Raw genomic sequence first — 18968 nt, 5'->3', positions numbered from 1 at the left:
AGTACTTTGACAGTTCAATGTTTGATTACACGGATTTACGTTTCTCGTTACAGTTTCTCCGCGGCTTTATTCTTCATTTCCGCAAGATTAACTAAAAATTTAATAAATTTGCTATTCGTGAATCTGGTAATAGACTAATATGCCCTGTGTTGTGCCAACGTGCCTTCGATCGGGTGGGACAATGGTTACATTTCCTGCCGATAAACGGCTCGAGGAAAGATGGTGTGAGGCTATACAGCTTGGAACGGGAAACAAAATTCAACTGGAGAGTGATACAGAAAAACCGCTGATATGCGAGTTACACTTTTCATTACCACACACGAATGGAAATATCAGTTACGAAGAACCGAGCAAATTCGTGACAAGGTAAAATTACAATGAATTTCAGCTTAGAATATTTGGTCAAACGTATATTTCTACTCACAGCGAAGGAAGCATCGAAGAGATCGTAAGCTGTCGACTTTGCCTAAACTTTTATCGAAAAGAAGAAATGCTGTCGTTGAAGGGTTCTCTGGATAAAGATAGAATTGATACCCTGGCTGGTGAATTATTGAATGTGTGCCTTCAAGAAAATGATCTGTTTCAGCTGGTTTGTCAAAACTGTGTCGCTCGTATTGAAATCGTGAATTCCATCCAAACAGCATTTTCTGATGCGGAGTTTACATTCCAAAGGCTGATTGAAATTAGCGCAGGACAAATCTGCTGCATAAAAGATGACTGTAATATGGAACTGGACTTTACTGAAGCCGAAACAGATTTGTATGATGAGGAGGTGATGAACACTGAAGACAGTACGCAGAGTGTTACACAAACGACAAAAGAAATCAAAATCGAAAGAGTAGAGTCGCCGGCGCTGAAAAGTCCTCCAGCATCTCCAGAAAAAAAGACATTGAGAGAAGCATTAAAAAAATGCTACATCTGCATCCAAGAGTTCAAAAATCCAAGCCAGTTGCTAGAACACCTGACCGAAAAGCATCTTTCCGCTGGCGGTTATTATTGCCACGATTGTTCTAGAGATTTGCCAACGCTAATGCAGTACAATCGTCACCTTAGTCGACATGACGAAACGGAACGGCCTATCAAATGTCGCTTCTGTCCAATGCGCTATATAACACATGCTGGTGCAAAAGCTCACGAACGCCAAGAGCACCGCAAAAATTCAACAAAACAAAAGCAGCCAAAAGATCGGAACGTGGTTTGCGAACAATGCGGCAAATTTTTCTATCCAAACACCATTGGAAATCACATTCGCCAAATGCACGAGAAGAAACATCCTAAATGCCATCTTTGCGAACGCACCTTCACAAATGGGGCTACACTGGCACGGCACATGCTGCTACATACCAACACCAAACCATTCAGTTGTGATCAATGTGAAAAAACCTATCGTCGTCAGTTAGATCTTCGGCATCATAAGAGTCTAGTACATGATGGCATTAATCCGCACGTTTGTTCAGAATGCAATCAAGAATTCAAGAGTTACCAGCGTCTCTATAGCCACCGCCAAAGCGTTCATCTAAAAAAATTGCCTAAAAAAAGTAGATTGGACTATGTGGGACAGTTTAGAACGTGTCGTCTTTGTGACACGAAGTTTAAAAGAGATAAAGAGTTGGTCGAGCACATTTGTCAGGAACATAGCACGGAGGAATATCCGATGTGCTTTTGTACGGAGTGCTCGAGATCCTTCTACACATCCACACAACTGTCGATACATAAAAGCATTCATACGGACAAGTACGCGTGCACCGAGTGCGGAGCACGACATATCGACAAAACCACACTGCAGTTTCACATGGATACCAAGCATTCGGACGGTAGCGTTTTCGAGTGTCCCGACTGTGATCAATCTTTCGCCAGCCGGTTTTATTTGTATCGTCACAGCATTCTACACACGAAAGGCAAACGGTACCAGTGCGATTTTTGTCCAAAATCGTTCCTAACGACGAGCCAGCTGAAAACTCATAGACGGTATAGTTTTTTTCTTGTCCTCTGTTTTGAAATTCATTTGAGCCTAATTATTCATTAATCTCCAGGACTCACACCGGAGAAAAACCATTCGAGTGCTTCGTATGTTTGGCGCGCTTTGGCGACGACGGAACATTCAGCAAACACAAAAAACGTTGCATGGCTGCGCTCTCCAACAAGAATAATGAAGCTGGGGATGCAGCGATCAAACACGCTACTACTAGAAAAGCTAGCAGATCGGTGAAGTTGGAATGATTCCAATATAGTTATGAAGTCGATTGGTTCAATTCTACGTTGTTTCTCTAGGTTACTTGCTTTGATCTTGTGAATTCCGATATTATGTTTTACTGCAAAAGAATACAAATTCCCTCCATGTTTTTTACGCGGATTTTTACGCCTTTTTTATACGTTACCGCGTTAATTCAATTTTTTACGTAGATTCTCAAATTAACTTGGGTTGTGAACTAAAAACGTCTTAGTGCTTATTGAGTAAAAGACTTACGAGATATATGTCCCCCGCATAAAAAACCGGGCTGTACTCGAATTAAGTATTTTCTTAAAAAAAAAACCACAAGTATATGAAGGTTGAGTTTTTTTAACAAAAAACGTTGAGTCACAAGAATAACTTTTTGACGACAATTTATGCAATTTGCGGTGACTTTCAGACAGCACAGCGGTTTATTCGATTTTCTATCTGCTTCTTAAGCATAGTTTACAGTGCCAAGCGATAAGAAAATAGAAGCAAATGCAAAAGCATCATTTTCTGCTTACGAAATCAGTCGTAAAACATGATTCTTTATCACTGGAGCTTACTTTTGTCACGGTTGCACAGACTAGCAAAAAATGCCAATGCTGCAGAAAAGTTGTCGTTCCTGTATTTTTCTAATATGGCAATTTCGGGGGGAATGCATCATTTGGATGCCCCATCAGATTTCGCTCGGTTTTTCAACAAACACTTTTTGATACATTGATTGACGAAGAATTCTGCATGTTCGCAAAACATTTTATATGTTATTCATCAGAATTTAAGGCGCCTTGAACGGTGCTTAGAACTGGATGGTGAGAAATGAAAAACAATTAGGTAGATTGCGATTGGAAATTTATTAGCATTTCAACGAACAAAATAATTTTAAATCGCTATATATTTATTTGTTTTACTGAATCTGAACTCATTGAATACAATCCTCTAGCTGATGTGGAGAGAATATTAGGAAAATTCGCCTGAGATGAATTGCTAGAACTTAAAATTTTCGTCTAAAAACTATTATTAGATATAAATTCATATCGAATAATGATAATGGGACAGTTAGGACTCAAATTAGTAAAATGGGACAAACTGAACGAATATTATTCACATCGTTTCAGCGCAAAGTATGGCTTTTTTCATTGAACTTTGAACGGCATACAAATAATTTCCTCTGAAAAATCAGTTTGTTTTACATTTTACGTGTATTGGCCCTGACACAAGTAAAAGAGATTTTTAAAGCTGTTCGCACCTACGCGAATTTTCATATGCAATTGTCAATTTATGTGTGAAAACAAAAGCAAAAATATTTCCTTCCTTCACTTTCGCAAGTAAAAACCAAACCAATATCAACAGAGTCGTCAGGGCCAATATCGTTATGGATTTGGAGTGTCAATAATAGTCAATAAACAACTGACAAATCGCTGCCTCTCAGTAAAGATTGGCTCCACTAAATCTCATTCCTTCTGCAATCAGTCTGGTATACCACAGGGAAGCAACTTCGAGCCATTACTTTTCTCAATCTTCTTAACGATGTTTGTTTTGTAATACCACCTGGATTTAAATAACTATATTGCGACGATTAAAAAATATTTCTTACTGTCCGGTGTTTATGGGCATGTCAGCAATTATCAACCAGTTTGCAAAATGGTGCCGTATGAATAACCTGAATGACCTCACGATATGTGTTTCCTAATGTTCTATTATTAGCTTCATTTGACGTTATTATAAAATCGTTTAAATATAAAATCGGTGACGACGTCGGTGGCGTCGGTTAATATTTTAGTATCCATCTGTGAACCCCTCGAGTACTTTGACAGTTCAATGTTTGATCACAATCGTTACAGGATTTATGCTTCTCGTTACAGTTTCAGCTGTGCTCCGCGGCTTTATTTTCATTTCCGTAACATTAACTAGAAATTTAATAAATTTGCCATTCGTGAAACTGGCAATAGACTAGTATGCCCTGTATTGTGCCAACGTGTCTTCGATCGGATGGGTCAATGGTCACATTTCCTGCCGATAAACGGCTCGAGAAAAGATGGTGTGAGGCTATACAGCTTGGAACGGGAAACAAAATTCAACTGGAGAGTGACACAGAAAAAACACTGATATGCGAGTTACACTTTTCATTACCATACTCGGACGGAGAGATTAGATACGAAGAACCCAGCAAATTCGTAACAAGGTAAAATTACATTGGATTTTAGCTTAGAATATTTGGTCAAAAGTATATTTCTTTTCCCAGTAAAGGAAGCATCGAAGAGATCGTAAGCTGTCGACTTTGCCTAAACTTTTATCGAAAAGAAGAAATGTTGTCGTTGAAGGGCTCTCTTCACAAAGATAGGATTGATACCCTGGCTAGTGAATTATTGAATGTGTGTATTCGAGAAAATGATCTGTTTCAGCTGGTTTGTCAAAACTGTGTCGCTCGTATTGAAATCGTGAAATCCATCCAAACAGCGTTTTCTGATGCGGAGTTTACATTCCAAAGGCTGGTTGAGATTAGCGCAGGACAAATCTGCTGCATAAAAGATGACTGTGATATGGACCTAAATTTCACTGAAGCCGAAACAGATTTCTATGATGAAGAGGTGATGAACACTGAAAACAGTATGCAGAATGTTGCTCAAAGGATAGGGAAAATCAAAATCGATAAAGTAGAGCCTCCGCCGCCAAAAAGTCCAGCATTTTCAGGGAAAAATACATTGAGAGAAGCATTGAAAAAATGCTACATCTGCATCCAAGAGTTCGAAAATCCAAGCCAATTGCTGGAGCACCTAACCGAAAAGCATCTTTCCGCTGGCGGTTTTTATTGCCACGAATGTTCTAGAGACTTGCCAACGATTATGCAATACAATCGACACCTTAGTCGACATGACGAAACGGAACGGCCTATCAAGTGTCGCTTCTGCCCAATGCGCTATGTAACACATGCTAGTGCAAAATCTCACGAACGTCAAGAGCACGGCAAAAATTCAAAAAAACGGAAGCACTCAAAAGATCGGAACGTGGTTTGCGAACAATGCGGCAAATTTTTCTATCCAAGCACCATTGGAAATCACATTCGCCTAAAGCACGAGAAGAAACATCCTAAGTGTCATCTTTGCGAACGCACCTTCACAAATGGGGCTACACTGGCACGACACATGTTGGTACATACCAACACCAAACCATACAGTTGTGATCAATGTGATAATACCTATCGTCGTCAGTTAGATCTTCGGCATCATAAGAGTCTAGTACATGATGGCATTAATCCGCACGTTTGTTCACAATGCAATCAAGAATTCAAAAGCTACAGTCATCTCTATGATCACCGTCAAAGGGTTCATCTGAAAAAGATGCCTAAAAAGCCTATAGAAATGCCTAAAAAGCCTATAGACTATGAGGGGTTCAGAACGTGCCGCCTTTGTGACACGAAATTTAAGAAAGATAAGGAGTTGGTCGAGCACATTAGTCAAAAGCATAGTACAGAGGAATATCCCATGTGGCTTTGTACGGAGTGCCCGAGATCTTTCTACACATCAACACAGCTGTCGATACATAAGAACATTCATACGGACAAGTTCGAGTGTACCGAATGTGGCGCACGGCATACCCAGAAAACTACACTGCAGTTTCACATGGAAACTAAACACTCGGACGGTAGCGTTTTCAAGTGTTCCGACTGTGAACAAACTTTCGCCAGCCGGTTTTATTTGTATCGCCACAGCATTCTACACAAGAAAGGCAAACGGTTCCAGTGCGATTTTTGTCCGAAATCGTTCCTAGAGACAATCCAGCTAAAAAACCATAGACGGTATAGTTTTGTTTTCTGTGTTTAAAGCTCCGTTTCAGTCTGATGATTGATTTATTCATTTACTTCCAGAACTCATACCGGAGAGAAACCATTCGAGTGTCCCGTATGTTTGGCGCGCTTCGGCGACGGCTCAACATTCAGCAAACACAAAAAACGTTGCATGGCTGCGCTCTCCAACAAGAACAATGATGCTGAGGAGGGTGCGATCAAACCTGCTGCTACTAGAAAAGGTAGCAGATCGGTGAAATTGAAATGATTTTGATGTTTTACTGCAAAAGAATGCAGTTCTGGTGTAGTGTCGACAGTTTTGCAATAACATCAAATGAGCAAAAAAATTGAAATCCCCATCGCATCACAATTCTCGAACTACTCGACTACTCGAACTTACTATTTTCTAGAGATGCACCGAATAATAGGGCTGGGAAAAAGTTATTTTTTTAAATTACCGAAAACTCGGATTATTGAATAATGATTTGAACTCGAGCTTGTCTAGGCTATTTCGCTTTAATTCAAGAGTAATTTGGTTTTTAATTTTTCTCATTTAATCATCATGTTCTGTTGAATATTCAGCCGTCTATTCGGCTGAACAGATGGCCGAATCTCAACGAAACATGATGATGAAAGAAAAATAATAAAAACCAAGTTATTCTTGACTTAAAGTAGATTGAGCTCAAGTTAAAACCATTATTCTGTAAACTGAAAATTTGGTACTCTCCACAAAAAAAACTTTCCCAGCCCTTTTATTCGGTGCAACGCTACTATAGATATCTGCTTTAAAAATTTCGAACTACATAAGCGAAATTAAACTAGCCAGGCATTTATATAAAATGAATCGTCTTAACTTGAGAAATACTTTTTTGGGAAGTTATAAGAATAAAAATTAATCAAACGTAAATCACCAGACTCCGCTTGTCGCTTTGCTCCTTTTCGTTAATTCTCAAAACTGGTAGCTTTCAATTAATGTTTAGGTGGAATTATTTAACCGTGTACGACTAAGTAAACAAGTATGGTCACAGCATAGATGTCAAAATTTTTGCTAGCCATCGGCTTTTTATTTTGTTTTGCTCTAACAGCGCAAATTCTGTGATCGCAAGTTTCATAACAAATTTCAACGATTAAAAAAAAGAGTAACAATGCCTTGTATAGTTCCGACATGTCACCGCTCCGATACGGCAGTGAGACCGTTTCCCGAGGACCAGGCGCTTGCTTCGAGATGGTTAGATGCGATCGAAGTTGGCTGCGGATATACGATGCTGTTAACCGAGAACGATATTCAGCCGGAAATATGCAGTTTACATTTTTCCGACCCGGACAAATACGGATACGAAGAACCGTCAATATTCGTGCATTGGTAAGTCGTATTTTGTTTCCCGATGGAACTTCAATTAACAGTGTCGTGCCCTTTATCGTACAGTAATGAGACTAGCACAGAAATCAGCAGTTGCAGATTGTGTTTGGCTTTTTATCCTAGCAAGGATATGGTTCCTCTGGAGGGCACCCTAGGTGAGAATAATATTGCGTCTCTTCTAGAATCAATGGAAATGAGCATTCGGGACGATCATTTTCTGCGGTTGATTTGCCTACCGTGCTTAACGCAGTTGGATATATTGACTGCGCTTCACTCCAAGTTTAGCCAGTCAGAGCAACTTTTTCAAGGGTTGTTAGCGAAAAGTCAGAATAAAATGCAGGATGATGATTTTAAAGAAAATGCAAGTTCGCCTCAAGAAAAATTGATGGACAGGCAAAATAATAAACCAAAAGTTCGACAGAAACCTTTGAACGACGACGTGAGACGAAGTGAACGACATATAAAGAAAAGTTCCAGCGCTGACGCACCAACCAATAATAATAACAAAGCAAAGAAAAAACAAGCATCAAGTCTGAATAATAAATTAGAGCGCTATTGCTACATATGTGAAACGTTTCAATCGGATTCCAATCAGCTAACGTTGCATCTTATCGAAATGCACACTTCCGAGACGGGTTATCATTGCGAAGAATGCCACTTAGATATCCCGCTGCTTACCTCGTACAACCGTCATCTTAGCCGACACGATGAGTTGGAACGGCCTCTCAAGTGCAGTGTCTGCTCTGTGCGGTTTGTGTCTCACCTTCAGGTGAAGGTGCACGAAAATAAAATGCATGGTGCGAAGCACGATGTCAAACAGCAGAAAAGTAAGGTTCGTGAAGTCATCTGCGACAAGTGCGGAGAAATTTGCGACACGCGCAGCATCAAAGTCCACATGAAGCTAGTCCACCAAAAGGAAGGTCAACCGAGATGTAATATTTGTAACAAAGTATTCACGGCAAAAGTAAGCCTCGAGCGGCACATGCTTTTACACACAGACGCTAAACCCTACAGTTGTGAGCAGTGTGGGGAATCTTTCCGGCGTTTACTAAATCTCCGGCATCATAAGAGCTTAGTGCACGATGGCATAAACCCGCACGTTTGCTCCGAATGCAACGAAACGTTCAAAAACTATCAGAAACTTTACTTCCACAAGCAGAAAGTTCACAACAAAAGAATTCCTCCATCCCAGCAACAGCAGCAGCACGAAGCGTGCAAGTTATGCCGCTTACGATTTCCGAAGGGAAGTCTACTGATGGAACACATAGGAAGCAAACATGCGGAGGAACAGTATCCGATACTCCAATGTCCGCACTGTCCTAAAACTTTTGTACTGTCAATGAGGCTAGCTTCACACAAGCTTATCCATTCGGATAGATACATCTGTCAGCTGTGCGGTGCTCGGCATGCTGAAAAAAAGAAGCTTCAATACCATATGGATCTCAAGCACCCGAGTGGTCATGTGTACAGCTGTAGCGAGTGTCCCAGGACCTTCACCAGCCAGCACCAGCTCAATCTACACATTCCCGTACACACCAAAGGGATGCAGTTTCATTGCGATGTCTGTTCGAAATCATTCATGCGCAAGTGCCAGCTGAAAATTCACGCGCGGTAAGATTAAAAATAATATAGTTTGAATCGCAGTTTATATTTGATTTCTTGTAGAACTCACACCGGCGAAAAGCCACTCCAATGTGACGGCTCTTTGAAACGCTTTAAGGACGACGGATCATTTAGTAAGCACAAACAACGATGCAAAACGCTGGCCAACGCGACTGCTGATACGGAATATCTAGAAGACGACAGTTTCATTTTGGACTAGCTTGTTAGGTATGCAATTTTTTAATTCGTGTTTCTTAGTCTGGTTGATTTAGATACAAAAAAAACACTTTTTTCATTTATTTGAACAGTTTTATTTGACAAAAGTGGGTAAATCGCTGGTACGGTGATTTACGCTGAGTTGTTACTTGTGTAACTAACTGCAGAAAAATGCAGAAAATAACAATGATAACTCCATCCTGTTGATAACATTAAAACACTAGACGTTTTACTTAGTAATTATTTTGCACATTTATCGTTGCTTTTATAACATCAATAAATTCGAAACCACTTCCATACACGAAAATTTCGCTCGTACCTGGCAGTGTTGCAATTCCCTTGATATCGGATATGCAGCTAGACCACTTTTGGCTAACAGTTAATTTTGTCACGTTGAAACGGTAAACCATTTGATCGATTCCAGCGCTCAACAGTGTTGCGTCCTCTTGAAATTTTATACCGGTAACTTGCCCTAGGTGGACCTTCGATTTATTTGTTTCTCGTAATTGAATGCAGAATCCTCCGTTTTTTAGTGAACTCAGTCGAAACTTCGAAACGACAACCGCCTGGTCATCTCCACCGGTACCAATCAAAAACCAACCATCGACTGTTGCGCACACATCGAACCCATTAATGCCACTCGCATGATGTTCCAGCTGATAGAATGGCGCTTCCATTTTCTCTTCATCCCAGAAGCAAATCAAACCATCGGTAGCCATCGTAAGAAACACCAATTTACCCGCGATTGACAGTTTTGTGATGTTAAGGAAGCATCGTCCATAATTAACCTCTTTCATAAGTTCAACCTTATAGGTTTCGCTCTGCAGGGAAATTTTAAAGTAACGTAAAAATCCATCCGAACAACCAACGAGCAAGCTGGCATTCGATTCCACGAAAACACTGCACATAAAACGTGTTTCGGGCTCGGGGGAAGTGTCACGGTTGCTTCGCCAGCGAGACCGATCTTGGTCACTAGACTTCAGCATGTAACTCAATTCAGTCTTGGTGCGCAAGGTTGTCACATCCAGAGTAATCAAGCAAATCTGAGCACGACCGCCTGAAGAAATGATTAGAATATTTCCACTCTTCTTCACTAACCGATGACTGTAGCATATCGATTTGATGCTTGAAATGTGACTGCTCGCAATACCACGGGAACAATCCTGAAAAAAAAGAATCCTTTTTTTACTGATTGAAATCTATAAATCATCAGCCTTACCAATAAAAGTCCTGTCTCTAGGCTAAACTTATTTACAAGCAACAAATTATCCTCTCCACCGCTGATAATCAAACACACGTCACCCATTTTTACAATGCGGGCCACATTGCAGGCTTTACTGTGACAACGGAACCGAGGAATCTTAAGTAAACTATTCGAGCGCACGCAGGAAGAAAAATCGGCAGTCTTCAGTTGTTTATGCTTTATGCACACCAGCTTATAGTCACCATTGTCATTCCGCCGAATACAATCCCAATAACGGTGACCCCCTCCGCAGTCGATTTCAAATAAAACTTCTTTGTGAAAATCGCACACCACGAACCGATTTTCATTAAATCCAACTAAAAATTGCTCCGGTTTTATGTACATTCGATCAATCCAGTTGATGGGCATTTTCTCACTACCGCAGATTTGCAGTGTTCGACCATCGCCATCCAAGAAGGTTGACCTCAAATGGCCATCATGACCAGAGGTCATGAAATAATAACCGTTATCGGTTCGTTCTTCCAACTTAATATCTGTTATACCTAGTTTACCATGAAGGCAAGGCAACTTGTCAATAGGATCCTGGCTGTGTTCATCATATAGAAACAAATTTCCCGCTCGATCTGCCAATAGTAAGATGTCTTCAACAGCATAAACCGAAGTTAGCCATCGCTCCTTGCTTCGCGGTAATCTATGGAAAGACTTGAGCCTTTCTGTATCTCCACTATACAGCAAACATCTTCCATTATTGTCACATACAATAAAATCCTCCTGGCGGCAGAAATGCAACGATCGAATCATACTGAATTTAATAGGTTCAGATTCCGATTGAAACTCCTCTCGGTCAAAGCTAGGCTCGACTCTCTTCAACAACACAGTAGTTCCCTTTTCTTTGCTCATTCCGTAGATATTTACACAAGAAGCCCCAGCAACAAAAATCCTATCACGAATTGTTTCCAAAATACTACATTTAAATGTTGCTTCAAGCTGATCAACATCAATCGTTTCCCCTGTGTTACGTAAAACAATGATTTTCCCACCATCCGTAACAGCTACTAGACTTTCATCAGACAAAAATTTAACTTTCGAAATCTTGTCATTGCCAAGATCTTCTACCATAACAGTTTGCATCGAAGTATCTGCCTCATTCCATTTCAAATAATCCTGCAAACAAACTGTAGCAACATTTCCATTACTGGTGGAAACAAAAAGCGTCATCGACGCTCGGTCGTAGTCCGAATTCCATAACGTCGATCCCTCTTCCAGCCGTTTTTTCACTAACAAGCTTCCCGACCGATTCCAAAGGCACATATTGGAGTCTTCTCCAAGAGACACAAGCCACAGCGATTCGGCTTCCCGAAACAGCCTACAGTGAAACACTCGGGCTGTATGGCCGTAACAACATACGGTTTCTTCCAGAACGATCGCATTTTCTTCTCGAAGCTCTCCCGTCACCTTCCACAATTTGACCGATCTATCGTCGGAAGCGGTAGCAACAAAGCCTAGCTGCAGATCACAAGAGATCGAAAAAATCACTCCATTGTGCGCTGGAATACTGCTCAGAACCTGACCCTCCTGTGGACCGGTTGGCTTCCAAATCAACAACAATCCTAGAGCGGTTCCACTGAAGCAAACCAAATCCGACCTGCTGGTGCCGACAATCCGCGAACAATACAGCGTTGAACTGTCACTACAGGGACAGCTTTCGTTTGGATACCACTCGCCACTGTAGAGGCGATCGAGCAAAAGGAACACTCCATGACCGGTTATGAGACAGATCGTTTCATTATCTAACACCTTCAAGCAACTTATCATATCGTTTAGCCGATGTTTTGAGTGAATTAAAGCAATCGCATCTTCCGGGTAGTATAGAAAGTTGCTTAAACTATTGTACAGTGGGACGGAAATCACGTTGCTAAATTCGTTGTCCTACAAAAGAGCTGAACTGAACGAATCGAATAATTTTAAACAAAATGTAGCAAAAAATACCTGACTCAACGTAGTTGTAAAAATGTTGCGATTCGCGTGGAACACAATCAGCCAAACCTGTTCTTCCCTGCTAAAATCGATGTCAAGAATTTTGTGCTGCGACCGTGGTGTGCAGGCATGTTTCTTCTGGGTCTTACCGGCGGCGTCAACATAATAAAGCACAAGGTTGTTGCCAATTCCTGAAAGCGGTATTATGTGTACCATTCAATGCAAAAAAAAGAAACGTCTTACCAACAATTACTTTTTCACTGGTTAAAACTCGAATACACGTAGCGTCAGTTAGTGCCTTCATTGTCCTTCAGAAAACTTTAGTTTTTATCACAAATTTTTTTTTTTTCTTTGACATGACCTGTCAGGTCGGCTGAGGCCGCTCACGGCCCATCTCGCCAAGTGGATGTGAGTTGTCATTGATTGTTGTGACTTTTATCAAATGGTTGATGGTGAATTTATTCAGTGTGGGTTTTCTATTAAATTACTGCTTGGATTTCTTTGAGATATTTAGTTAGTTGTTTCAGTTCGGTTTCCTCATTGTCGAGTAGAATTTTCTTGAGTGGCTTACAGTATTCAAGAATGTGATAGTTTACTCTCGATTGATTGTATTTGGTGCACCAGTATAAGATGTGCTGGAGATCTTCTTTTTTGTTGCAAATTTCGCAGTTTTCGTCGTGTTCCCATCCCCATTTAAACCATCTGTCTTTAGTAAGTACATGGCCTGATCTGATTCTGTTTAGTAAGATTTTTTCTTCTGTAGTGAGATATAAGTTTTTACTCCATAGCTTTGTGGTTGGCTTGCTCATTATTTCACTGTGCCATTTGCCCTTTGAGGAGGAGATTTCTTTATATTCCCTGGACCAACTCTCCCAAACTTCCTTCTTTGCCAAGTTCCGCACGTCTGATAGGACCAAGGAACTAAAATCAGACTGCTTGCAAGTGGTTACCTCTAGGGCAGCAGTATCGGCTATTTCGTTTCCTACTATTCCTTGATGACTGGGTAGCCATTGAATGCGAATTCTTTGGTTCTGTGCAGTTTTCAGTTTTTTAACGATGGCAAAAGCTATATAGTTGTCTTCTAGGATTTGTTTGTTCAGTAGAACTTGGCAAGCACTGTGTGAGTCCGTGAATATTACTGCTTTTTGGTATTTTTTAGTCAGTATTCTATCAACAGCTTTGGAGATTGCGAGAAGTTCAGCATTTGTAATAGAGTAGTTCCTGTTTATTTTGTCTTTTTTAAGCCAGTTTTCGTTTTCATCAAATATAGCTATTCCAGTACCTTCGTTTGAAACCGATGCATCAGTGTACAAGAAGTTAAAACGTACAAGCTTATTCTTGGCTTCTAGGAACAGTTTTTGCCAGACTAATCGATTGCATTGTTGTTTGTATTTTTGATCTTCTGATAATTTTAGTTTGACTATACTGTGCATATCTAAATCAAAGTATTGCTTTTTAAGCATTACACTAACATGTTTATCTTTAGGATGAATTTGTGCTATAATGTCATTGTGCTTCAATATTATATTAGTCCAGTAGGTTCCATTATCTTGTTGAGTTTGTATGGTATGTTCTGCGAAAGGCTGTAATTGATTTCCGTGGAAAATACTTTTTGCAATGTCTTGTAAGGTTAGCAATTCTAATCTGTCTTTTATCATCAATTGGCCAGTTTCAGCATGTATCACGTTGATGGGCGTACTTTTGAGGTATCGCATAGATAGACGAAGGATTGTGTTTTGAAGTGTTTGGAGTTTTTGTATATTTGTACGTGCGGAAGAGCCGTAGATTTGTGCTCCGTATTCTAATCTAGTTCTTATTAGGGCATTTCCTATCTTTACTAATGATTCTGGACTGGCACCGCTTTGTCGTCTTCCGAGCAGTTTTAGAATAGGCAGTTTTTTTGCTCCTTTGCTTCTTATGTATTCAATATGGTTTCTATAGACTAGCAGCCTATCTAAGATGAATCCCAGGTATTTGTGGGTATTGTTGATTTGAATGGCTTCCTGTCCTAGTCGGATTTTGAATCCCAGGGTATTTTTGCGTGTGAAAACTACTCCTGCGCATTTCGTTGTGTTAAGTTTCAGATTCAGTTTGTTGACTTCTTGATTTAGTTTACCGAGGAAGTGGTTTGCCTTCGACTCTAATGTTTCTAAGTCCTCTGCTTCCACGAGCAGTGCAAAGTCATCCGCAAATTGAATCAGCTCGCATCCTTCTTCTTCGTCTACGATATCATGTAAAGATGTTGTGTATAAGTTGAATAATATGGGTGATAATGGGCAACCCTGAGGCAAGCCTTCGCTGATTTCACAGGTCACGTCTTCTTCGCTAGTTTTAAGAGTGACTATTCTTCGGTGAAGGTATGTGTGTAGCCAAGATATCAGTTTGCCTGGGATCCCTTGATTGGTCATTGTTCCGAGCAAGGTTTTGAGGTTAACTGAATCGAATGCCATAGACATGTCCAGAAAAATACCAACCATTTGTTTTCCTGACGACTGAGCTTCTTTTATTCTGTTTACTACATAATTCACACAGGTGCTCGAGGAGCAATTTCTCCGGAAACCAAAAGAGAGGGTGGGTAGTATATTCTTTAATTCTGTTATTTCCATTAGTCTGGTTTTAACTGCGGCATTGATGAGTTTTAGATGAACATTCATAAGAGAAATAGGCCTTTTTGAGGAAGGAAGAGACGGGTCTCCATTCGGCTTTCTGATTGGTTTAACTAGCGTCACCCTCCAGCGTTCTGGTATTTTCTCTGTGATGAAAACTCTGCTCAGCATTTCACTTATCTTCAGCTGGATTCCTATATTCAACTTAAGGAGTATGGCATAAGATACGCCGTCTTCTCCTGGGGCTGAGTGCGGTTTTCTTTTTTTGATATTGCTAATTATCTCTTCGTCTGTGAGGGCCATTTCGTAACCTGCCAAATCAGGGCTGGTGTAAACTTCGGGTTTAGCGACTGATTTTAGTTTGTTTCCATAGTAATAATCCATGAATTTTTTGCCTTCAAGTGTATCCATTTCGGCCTTACTCAAGGAAGGTTTGATAAGAGCCGTGTCAATGCCTTTTATAATATTCCACATTTGTCTGCTGGGGGTGTCTTCGCAAATTTTATCAGTTAATTCCTTACAGTATGCTCTTTTGGTTTTTCGAATAAGCCTTTTGAGAATTGCTCTTGCTCTTTGGAGTTGGAGATAATTAGATAGTGATTTATCCCTGTTGTATAATCGTAGAGCACTTCTTTTTTCTACATAAGCTGCGTGAATTTCCGAGGACCACCATTTTTTTAGGTAGTTGGCCTTTTTGTTCTTTATTATAAAACTTGCCTTATCCAAATGTTCCTCGAAAATGGATTGCATTTCAGTGGGGTCGTATATGTATTGTGGTTGGATTTGGTTTAATGATTCAATTGCTTTCGCTGTGTTAATTTTTTTGACTGTTTTGTGGACGACGGGGATGGTGATGTCGATTTCGATGATAACCGAAAGATGAATGCTTCCAAATTCGTGATCCATCACTGACCAAGATGTTTTGCGTGCAAGTCCTGGTGTGGCCAAGGATATATCGATGGCAGAGCTGTTTCTATTTCTAGTGGTGAGGCACGTAGGGCTTCCGTCATTCAGGATTATGAGATTAGAGTCCTCAATTAAGCTTTTCAGTAGAATACCTTTCGCACTATTCTCAGCCATCGGATCCCAATCCTTGTGACGGGCGTTCCAGTCGCCTCCTACAATGACTTCTCCAGGAAGATTTTCTAAACTGTTGAATAGGATTTTTAGTTTGTCTCGAATTTCCTGATATATGTTACTGCCTGGGGGAACGTAAATCGATACTAATGTGATCTGCTCGAATCCTTTCGTTATTCTAATGAAGATTGATTCGACAGGTAGAAAGCTTCCAACATTTAAAATTTCGTAGTCTAGGCTCTCATGGACGAGAATGCCGACTCCTCCATATCCCGCATTTCTTCTTTGAGATTCAAAACGGTAGTGTTTTAGCTTGAATGGTTCTTCTGCTTTTAACCAAATTTCTTGTAGGAGCGCAACTTTAATTTCGTTTTCATACATAAATTGACTCAGTTCTTCTCTAGTGGAAGAGGATCTTAGGCTTTGGATGTTGTTTTGTAAAATTTTGAATTTTTTACACTCCACTGTTGATTCTGGTGGTGATTCTTGTATTTTCCTTGTTGGGGTTGTTTTGAATGGTTTGTCCGATCTCAATTAGCAGTTGGTCTCGATCTAACTCTGAGATGGCATTCTGTATACCGTTAGTCAATTTGTTTCGTAGTTCTTTCAGTGAGTTTAACCATTTGTTTCCTCGGAGTTCAGTCAGGAAGATGGTTCGCAATTCGTGGATAAATCTTTCAAAGTCGGTTGCTCTATATGTATTTTGTCTGCAGTTACAGGTTCCGCATTGATTTTGAGGTGGTTTTGAATGTTCCATTTGGACCCGCGAAGTTCGTGAGGTGTTCCCAAGTGAATCCGTCGAACGAGATCTTCGCGAACTCCAAGTAACAGCCCTGTGAGCCGGTAGAGCAGTGTTTGGTAGGGGAGGAAAGTCTTCTTCTTCTGCAAGAATATCAAAACGGTTCATGAGTTTAGGGTACGTTTGCTCGGCTTCTGAATAGGAAATTTGTTTTTCCTTCATGTCCTGCAGAATTCGCAGTCTTCTTCTTCTCTCCGGACAATCTTTATTTTTTGCGCTGTGTGAGAGTTTGCAATTGGGGCATTTAGGATTTTTAGTACACTTTTCGGAGTCATGCCCTTCCCCACAGTTTTCGCATCGCATCTTGGAAGAACAATGTTTGGTGCTGTGACCATATCTCCAGCATTTCCAGCATTGGCGGATAGGGAAGATGTATAGCTCTGCCTTGAATAAACAGCCGTAAAGTTTAACTTTTTCCGGGATATTTACTCCTTTGACGGTCAGCTTAATATTGTTCGTGTCTACCAGGGTTTTCTCTTGGCCAAATCTTTTAATTCTTTCTACCGAAATCACGTCATACTCGGTCTCGATGTTGGATTTTATCTCTATTTCGTTTAGACTTTTTGGAATTCCTTTGATAAAGCATATAGTTTTTGTTTGTATTTTCGGGGCGTATACTTGTAGGTTGAATTCATCAAATTTACGCTTTTTTAGTTCTTTTGCGTTATTCGTGACAACTTTAAAACGGAATCTTCCAATTTTAGTTATTTCTGAGAATTCCTTGAATCCTACTGAGGTGAGGAATTTGCCTACTTGGACAGGGTGTTGGAAATGGTTTGCTTCGGGGTTAGATACTTCCAATATGACTTCTTCGTTTGTTGAATCAGTTTTTTCGTTGGGTTTAGGTCCCATGGTTTTTTTGCATGGTATGTCCGCAGTTGTTTTTTTGTTTCCGTTGGATAGCGCGGTTTTGTCCATCGTATTGGTTTTGCCTTGCTGCCTTGTATTAGGCCTGCCCAAATTCATGTTTTCTAATTCAAAATGGCCGAATGCTCCTATGCAATGGACCTAGTCGGCGTGGGTTAAAATTAAATGAAGATAATTGAGTTTTCGAAAACTATTAAAACGGTCAAATATCAAATTCGGGTAATCGTTTGTAAGTGAAGAATCAATTAATGACTGAAATTTATTCACTATAGATAACTCCTTCACTTTGGAAAAATTCTTGACCACATGCATCTGCCGCGTTCTGCATCTTGTCTGCAACCCTTCCTCTAACGCATTGTATCACAAATTTGAACCTGAAGTGATAATCTGAATAGGCCACATGTTTGCTATCGCTGTCGGCAAAGTGGATGGAAAAGCTGCAGTTGTTGTTATTTACTTTTAGCAAGCGAACAGATGCGTTCCCAACCCTGACAGAAGTAATCGTTTAGACACGCAAAAGTTGAGAGAGTTTCAAAAAGTATAAGGAGCACCGTGCGGTGCCGTTTATACCGTTGATGAAGAGAAGGTTAAGAGCGAGTAAAATAAAACAAAACGCTGAGGTAAACTTAAGGGAATGCGCTGTAGACCTATTTATGTACGGTGCCACGCGTTGAGGAAAACATAAACAAATCGCTGTTTTGTTTTCAATGCGTTTTGAGCAGGTGGACAAATATTCAGGTAAACACTTATTGTATGTTTATAACTCAGTTCTGAATATACTTCTCACCCGTGACCAGGAATCAGCAGAAACTGCTGAACATGACACTGACAAAAAGCTGAACTGCAAGATGCGATGATTGGCAGTTTGGAGGTATATTTTGATTTTGATTTGGTACTCTAGAAGAGACAAGAATTTAAAAATCAAGTGCTGCGTCCCGACATGCAATAATGAGCTAGTCAAAGCGTATTCGTTATCCAAACAAAAGACAATATCGCACGCTTAGCCTTGGGGCTAATAGCGGTCTCGATCAACTAGATTAGTTGAGAGAATTCGTTATCGATATTGTTTTTGGCACATTTTGTATGTGTAAGATAAGTACAACGATACACCGTGCCCCAGTGCTGAGTCGAGAAAATTTCCAGCTCGAAACGATCCTCCACTCGATTGGGAATCGAACCCGATATCACAACCGCGTGGGAGAGCTAGACGACCGACATCGCTAATCACAGAGCCACGGGGACCACAACGTATTCGTTATCC

The 18968-nt window shown here is 40.4% G+C and overlaps 3 protein-coding genes across 6 annotated transcripts; 2 read left to right on the top strand and 1 right to left on the bottom strand.

Moving 5' to 3' along the window:
- The first annotated feature begins 17 nt into the window (after nucleotides 1-17).
- LOC129727546 (zinc finger protein 623-like) lies at nucleotides 18-2257 on the top strand. Its single transcript, XM_055685477.1, has 3 exons — nucleotides 18-366; nucleotides 427-1968; nucleotides 2034-2257. Exons 1-3 carry the CDS (start codon nucleotides 140-142, stop codon nucleotides 2218-2220), a joined length of 1956 nt encoding a protein of 651 aa, XP_055541452.1. The 5' UTR covers nucleotides 18-139; the 3' UTR covers nucleotides 2221-2257.
- A 1779-nt stretch (nucleotides 2258-4036) lies between these two features.
- On the top strand, nucleotides 4037-12745 carry LOC129730189 (zinc finger protein 62 homolog). Of its 4 annotated transcripts, none has more exons than XM_055689352.1 (7): nucleotides 4037-4397; nucleotides 4458-6011; nucleotides 6081-6241; nucleotides 7158-7362; nucleotides 7426-8970; nucleotides 9025-9189; nucleotides 12727-12745. In XM_055689352.1, the coding sequence occupies exons 1-6, from the start codon at nucleotides 4171-4173 to the stop codon at nucleotides 9179-9181; spliced, it is 3849 nt and encodes a 1282-aa protein (XP_055545327.1). In that variant the 5' UTR covers nucleotides 4037-4170; the 3' UTR covers nucleotides 9182-9189; nucleotides 12727-12745. The 4 variants fall into 4 exon arrangements, with proteins under 4 accessions (XP_055545327.1, XP_055545320.1, XP_055545310.1 ...); XM_055689345.1 differs by lacking the exon at nucleotides 12727-12745 and adding an exon at nucleotides 9270-9417; XM_055689335.1 differs by lacking the exon at nucleotides 12727-12745 and having other exon boundaries at nucleotides 9025-9417.
- On the bottom strand, nucleotides 9255-18140 carry LOC129730215 (WD repeat-containing protein 6). Its single transcript, XM_055689369.1, has 5 exons — nucleotides 18078-18140; nucleotides 12602-12698; nucleotides 12371-12549; nucleotides 10397-12310; nucleotides 9255-10340 (listed from the first exon to the last, which is right to left on the bottom strand). Exons 2-5 carry the CDS (start codon nucleotides 12660-12662, stop codon nucleotides 9411-9413), a joined length of 3084 nt encoding a protein of 1027 aa, XP_055545344.1. The 5' UTR covers nucleotides 12663-12698; nucleotides 18078-18140; the 3' UTR covers nucleotides 9255-9410.
- Between the last annotated feature and the right edge of the window lie 828 nt (nucleotides 18141-18968).

Source organism: Wyeomyia smithii, chromosome 1 (genome assembly GCF_029784165.1).
Source record: "Wyeomyia smithii strain HCP4-BCI-WySm-NY-G18 chromosome 1, ASM2978416v1, whole genome shotgun sequence".
NCBI lineage: Eukaryota > Metazoa > Arthropoda > Insecta > Diptera > Culicidae > Wyeomyia > Wyeomyia smithii.
This window is presented reverse-complemented; position numbering and strand designations above follow the sequence as displayed.

Excerpts from the sequence above, each read along its gene's own strand:
- LOC129727546 (XM_055685477.1), top strand. The coding sequence starts at position 140 with ATGCCCTGTGTTGTGCCAACGTGCCTTCGATCGGGTGGGACAATGGTT. Across the intron at positions 367-426 it reads CCGAGCAAATTCGTGACAAG|CGAAGGAAGCATCGAAGAGA; the intron begins GTAAAATTACAA and ends TTCTACTCACAG. Across the intron at positions 1,969-2,033 it reads CAGCTGAAAACTCATAGACG|GACTCACACCGGAGAAAAAC; the intron begins GTATAGTTTTTT and ends ATTAATCTCCAG.
- LOC129730215 (XM_055689369.1), bottom strand. The coding sequence starts at position 12,662 with ATGAAGGCACTAACTGACGCTACGTGTATTCGAGTTTTAACCAGTGAA. Across the intron at positions 12,311-12,370 it reads TTACAACTACGTTGAGTCAG|GACAACGAATTTAGCAACGT; the intron begins GTATTTTTTGCT and ends GCTCTTTTGTAG. Across the intron at positions 10,341-10,396 it reads TAGAGACAGGACTTTTATTG|GATTGTTCCCGTGGTATTGC; the intron begins GTAAGGCTGATG and ends CTTTTTTTTCAG.
- LOC129730189 (XM_055689352.1), top strand. The coding sequence starts at position 4,171 with ATGCCCTGTATTGTGCCAACGTGTCTTCGATCGGATGGGTCAATGGTC. Across the intron at positions 6,242-7,157 it reads ACCTGCTGCTACTAGAAAAG|TTCCGACATGTCACCGCTCC; the intron begins GTAGCAGATCGG and ends TGCCTTGTATAG. Across the intron at positions 7,363-7,425 it reads CCGTCAATATTCGTGCATTG|TAATGAGACTAGCACAGAAA; the intron begins GTAAGTCGTATT and ends TTTATCGTACAG.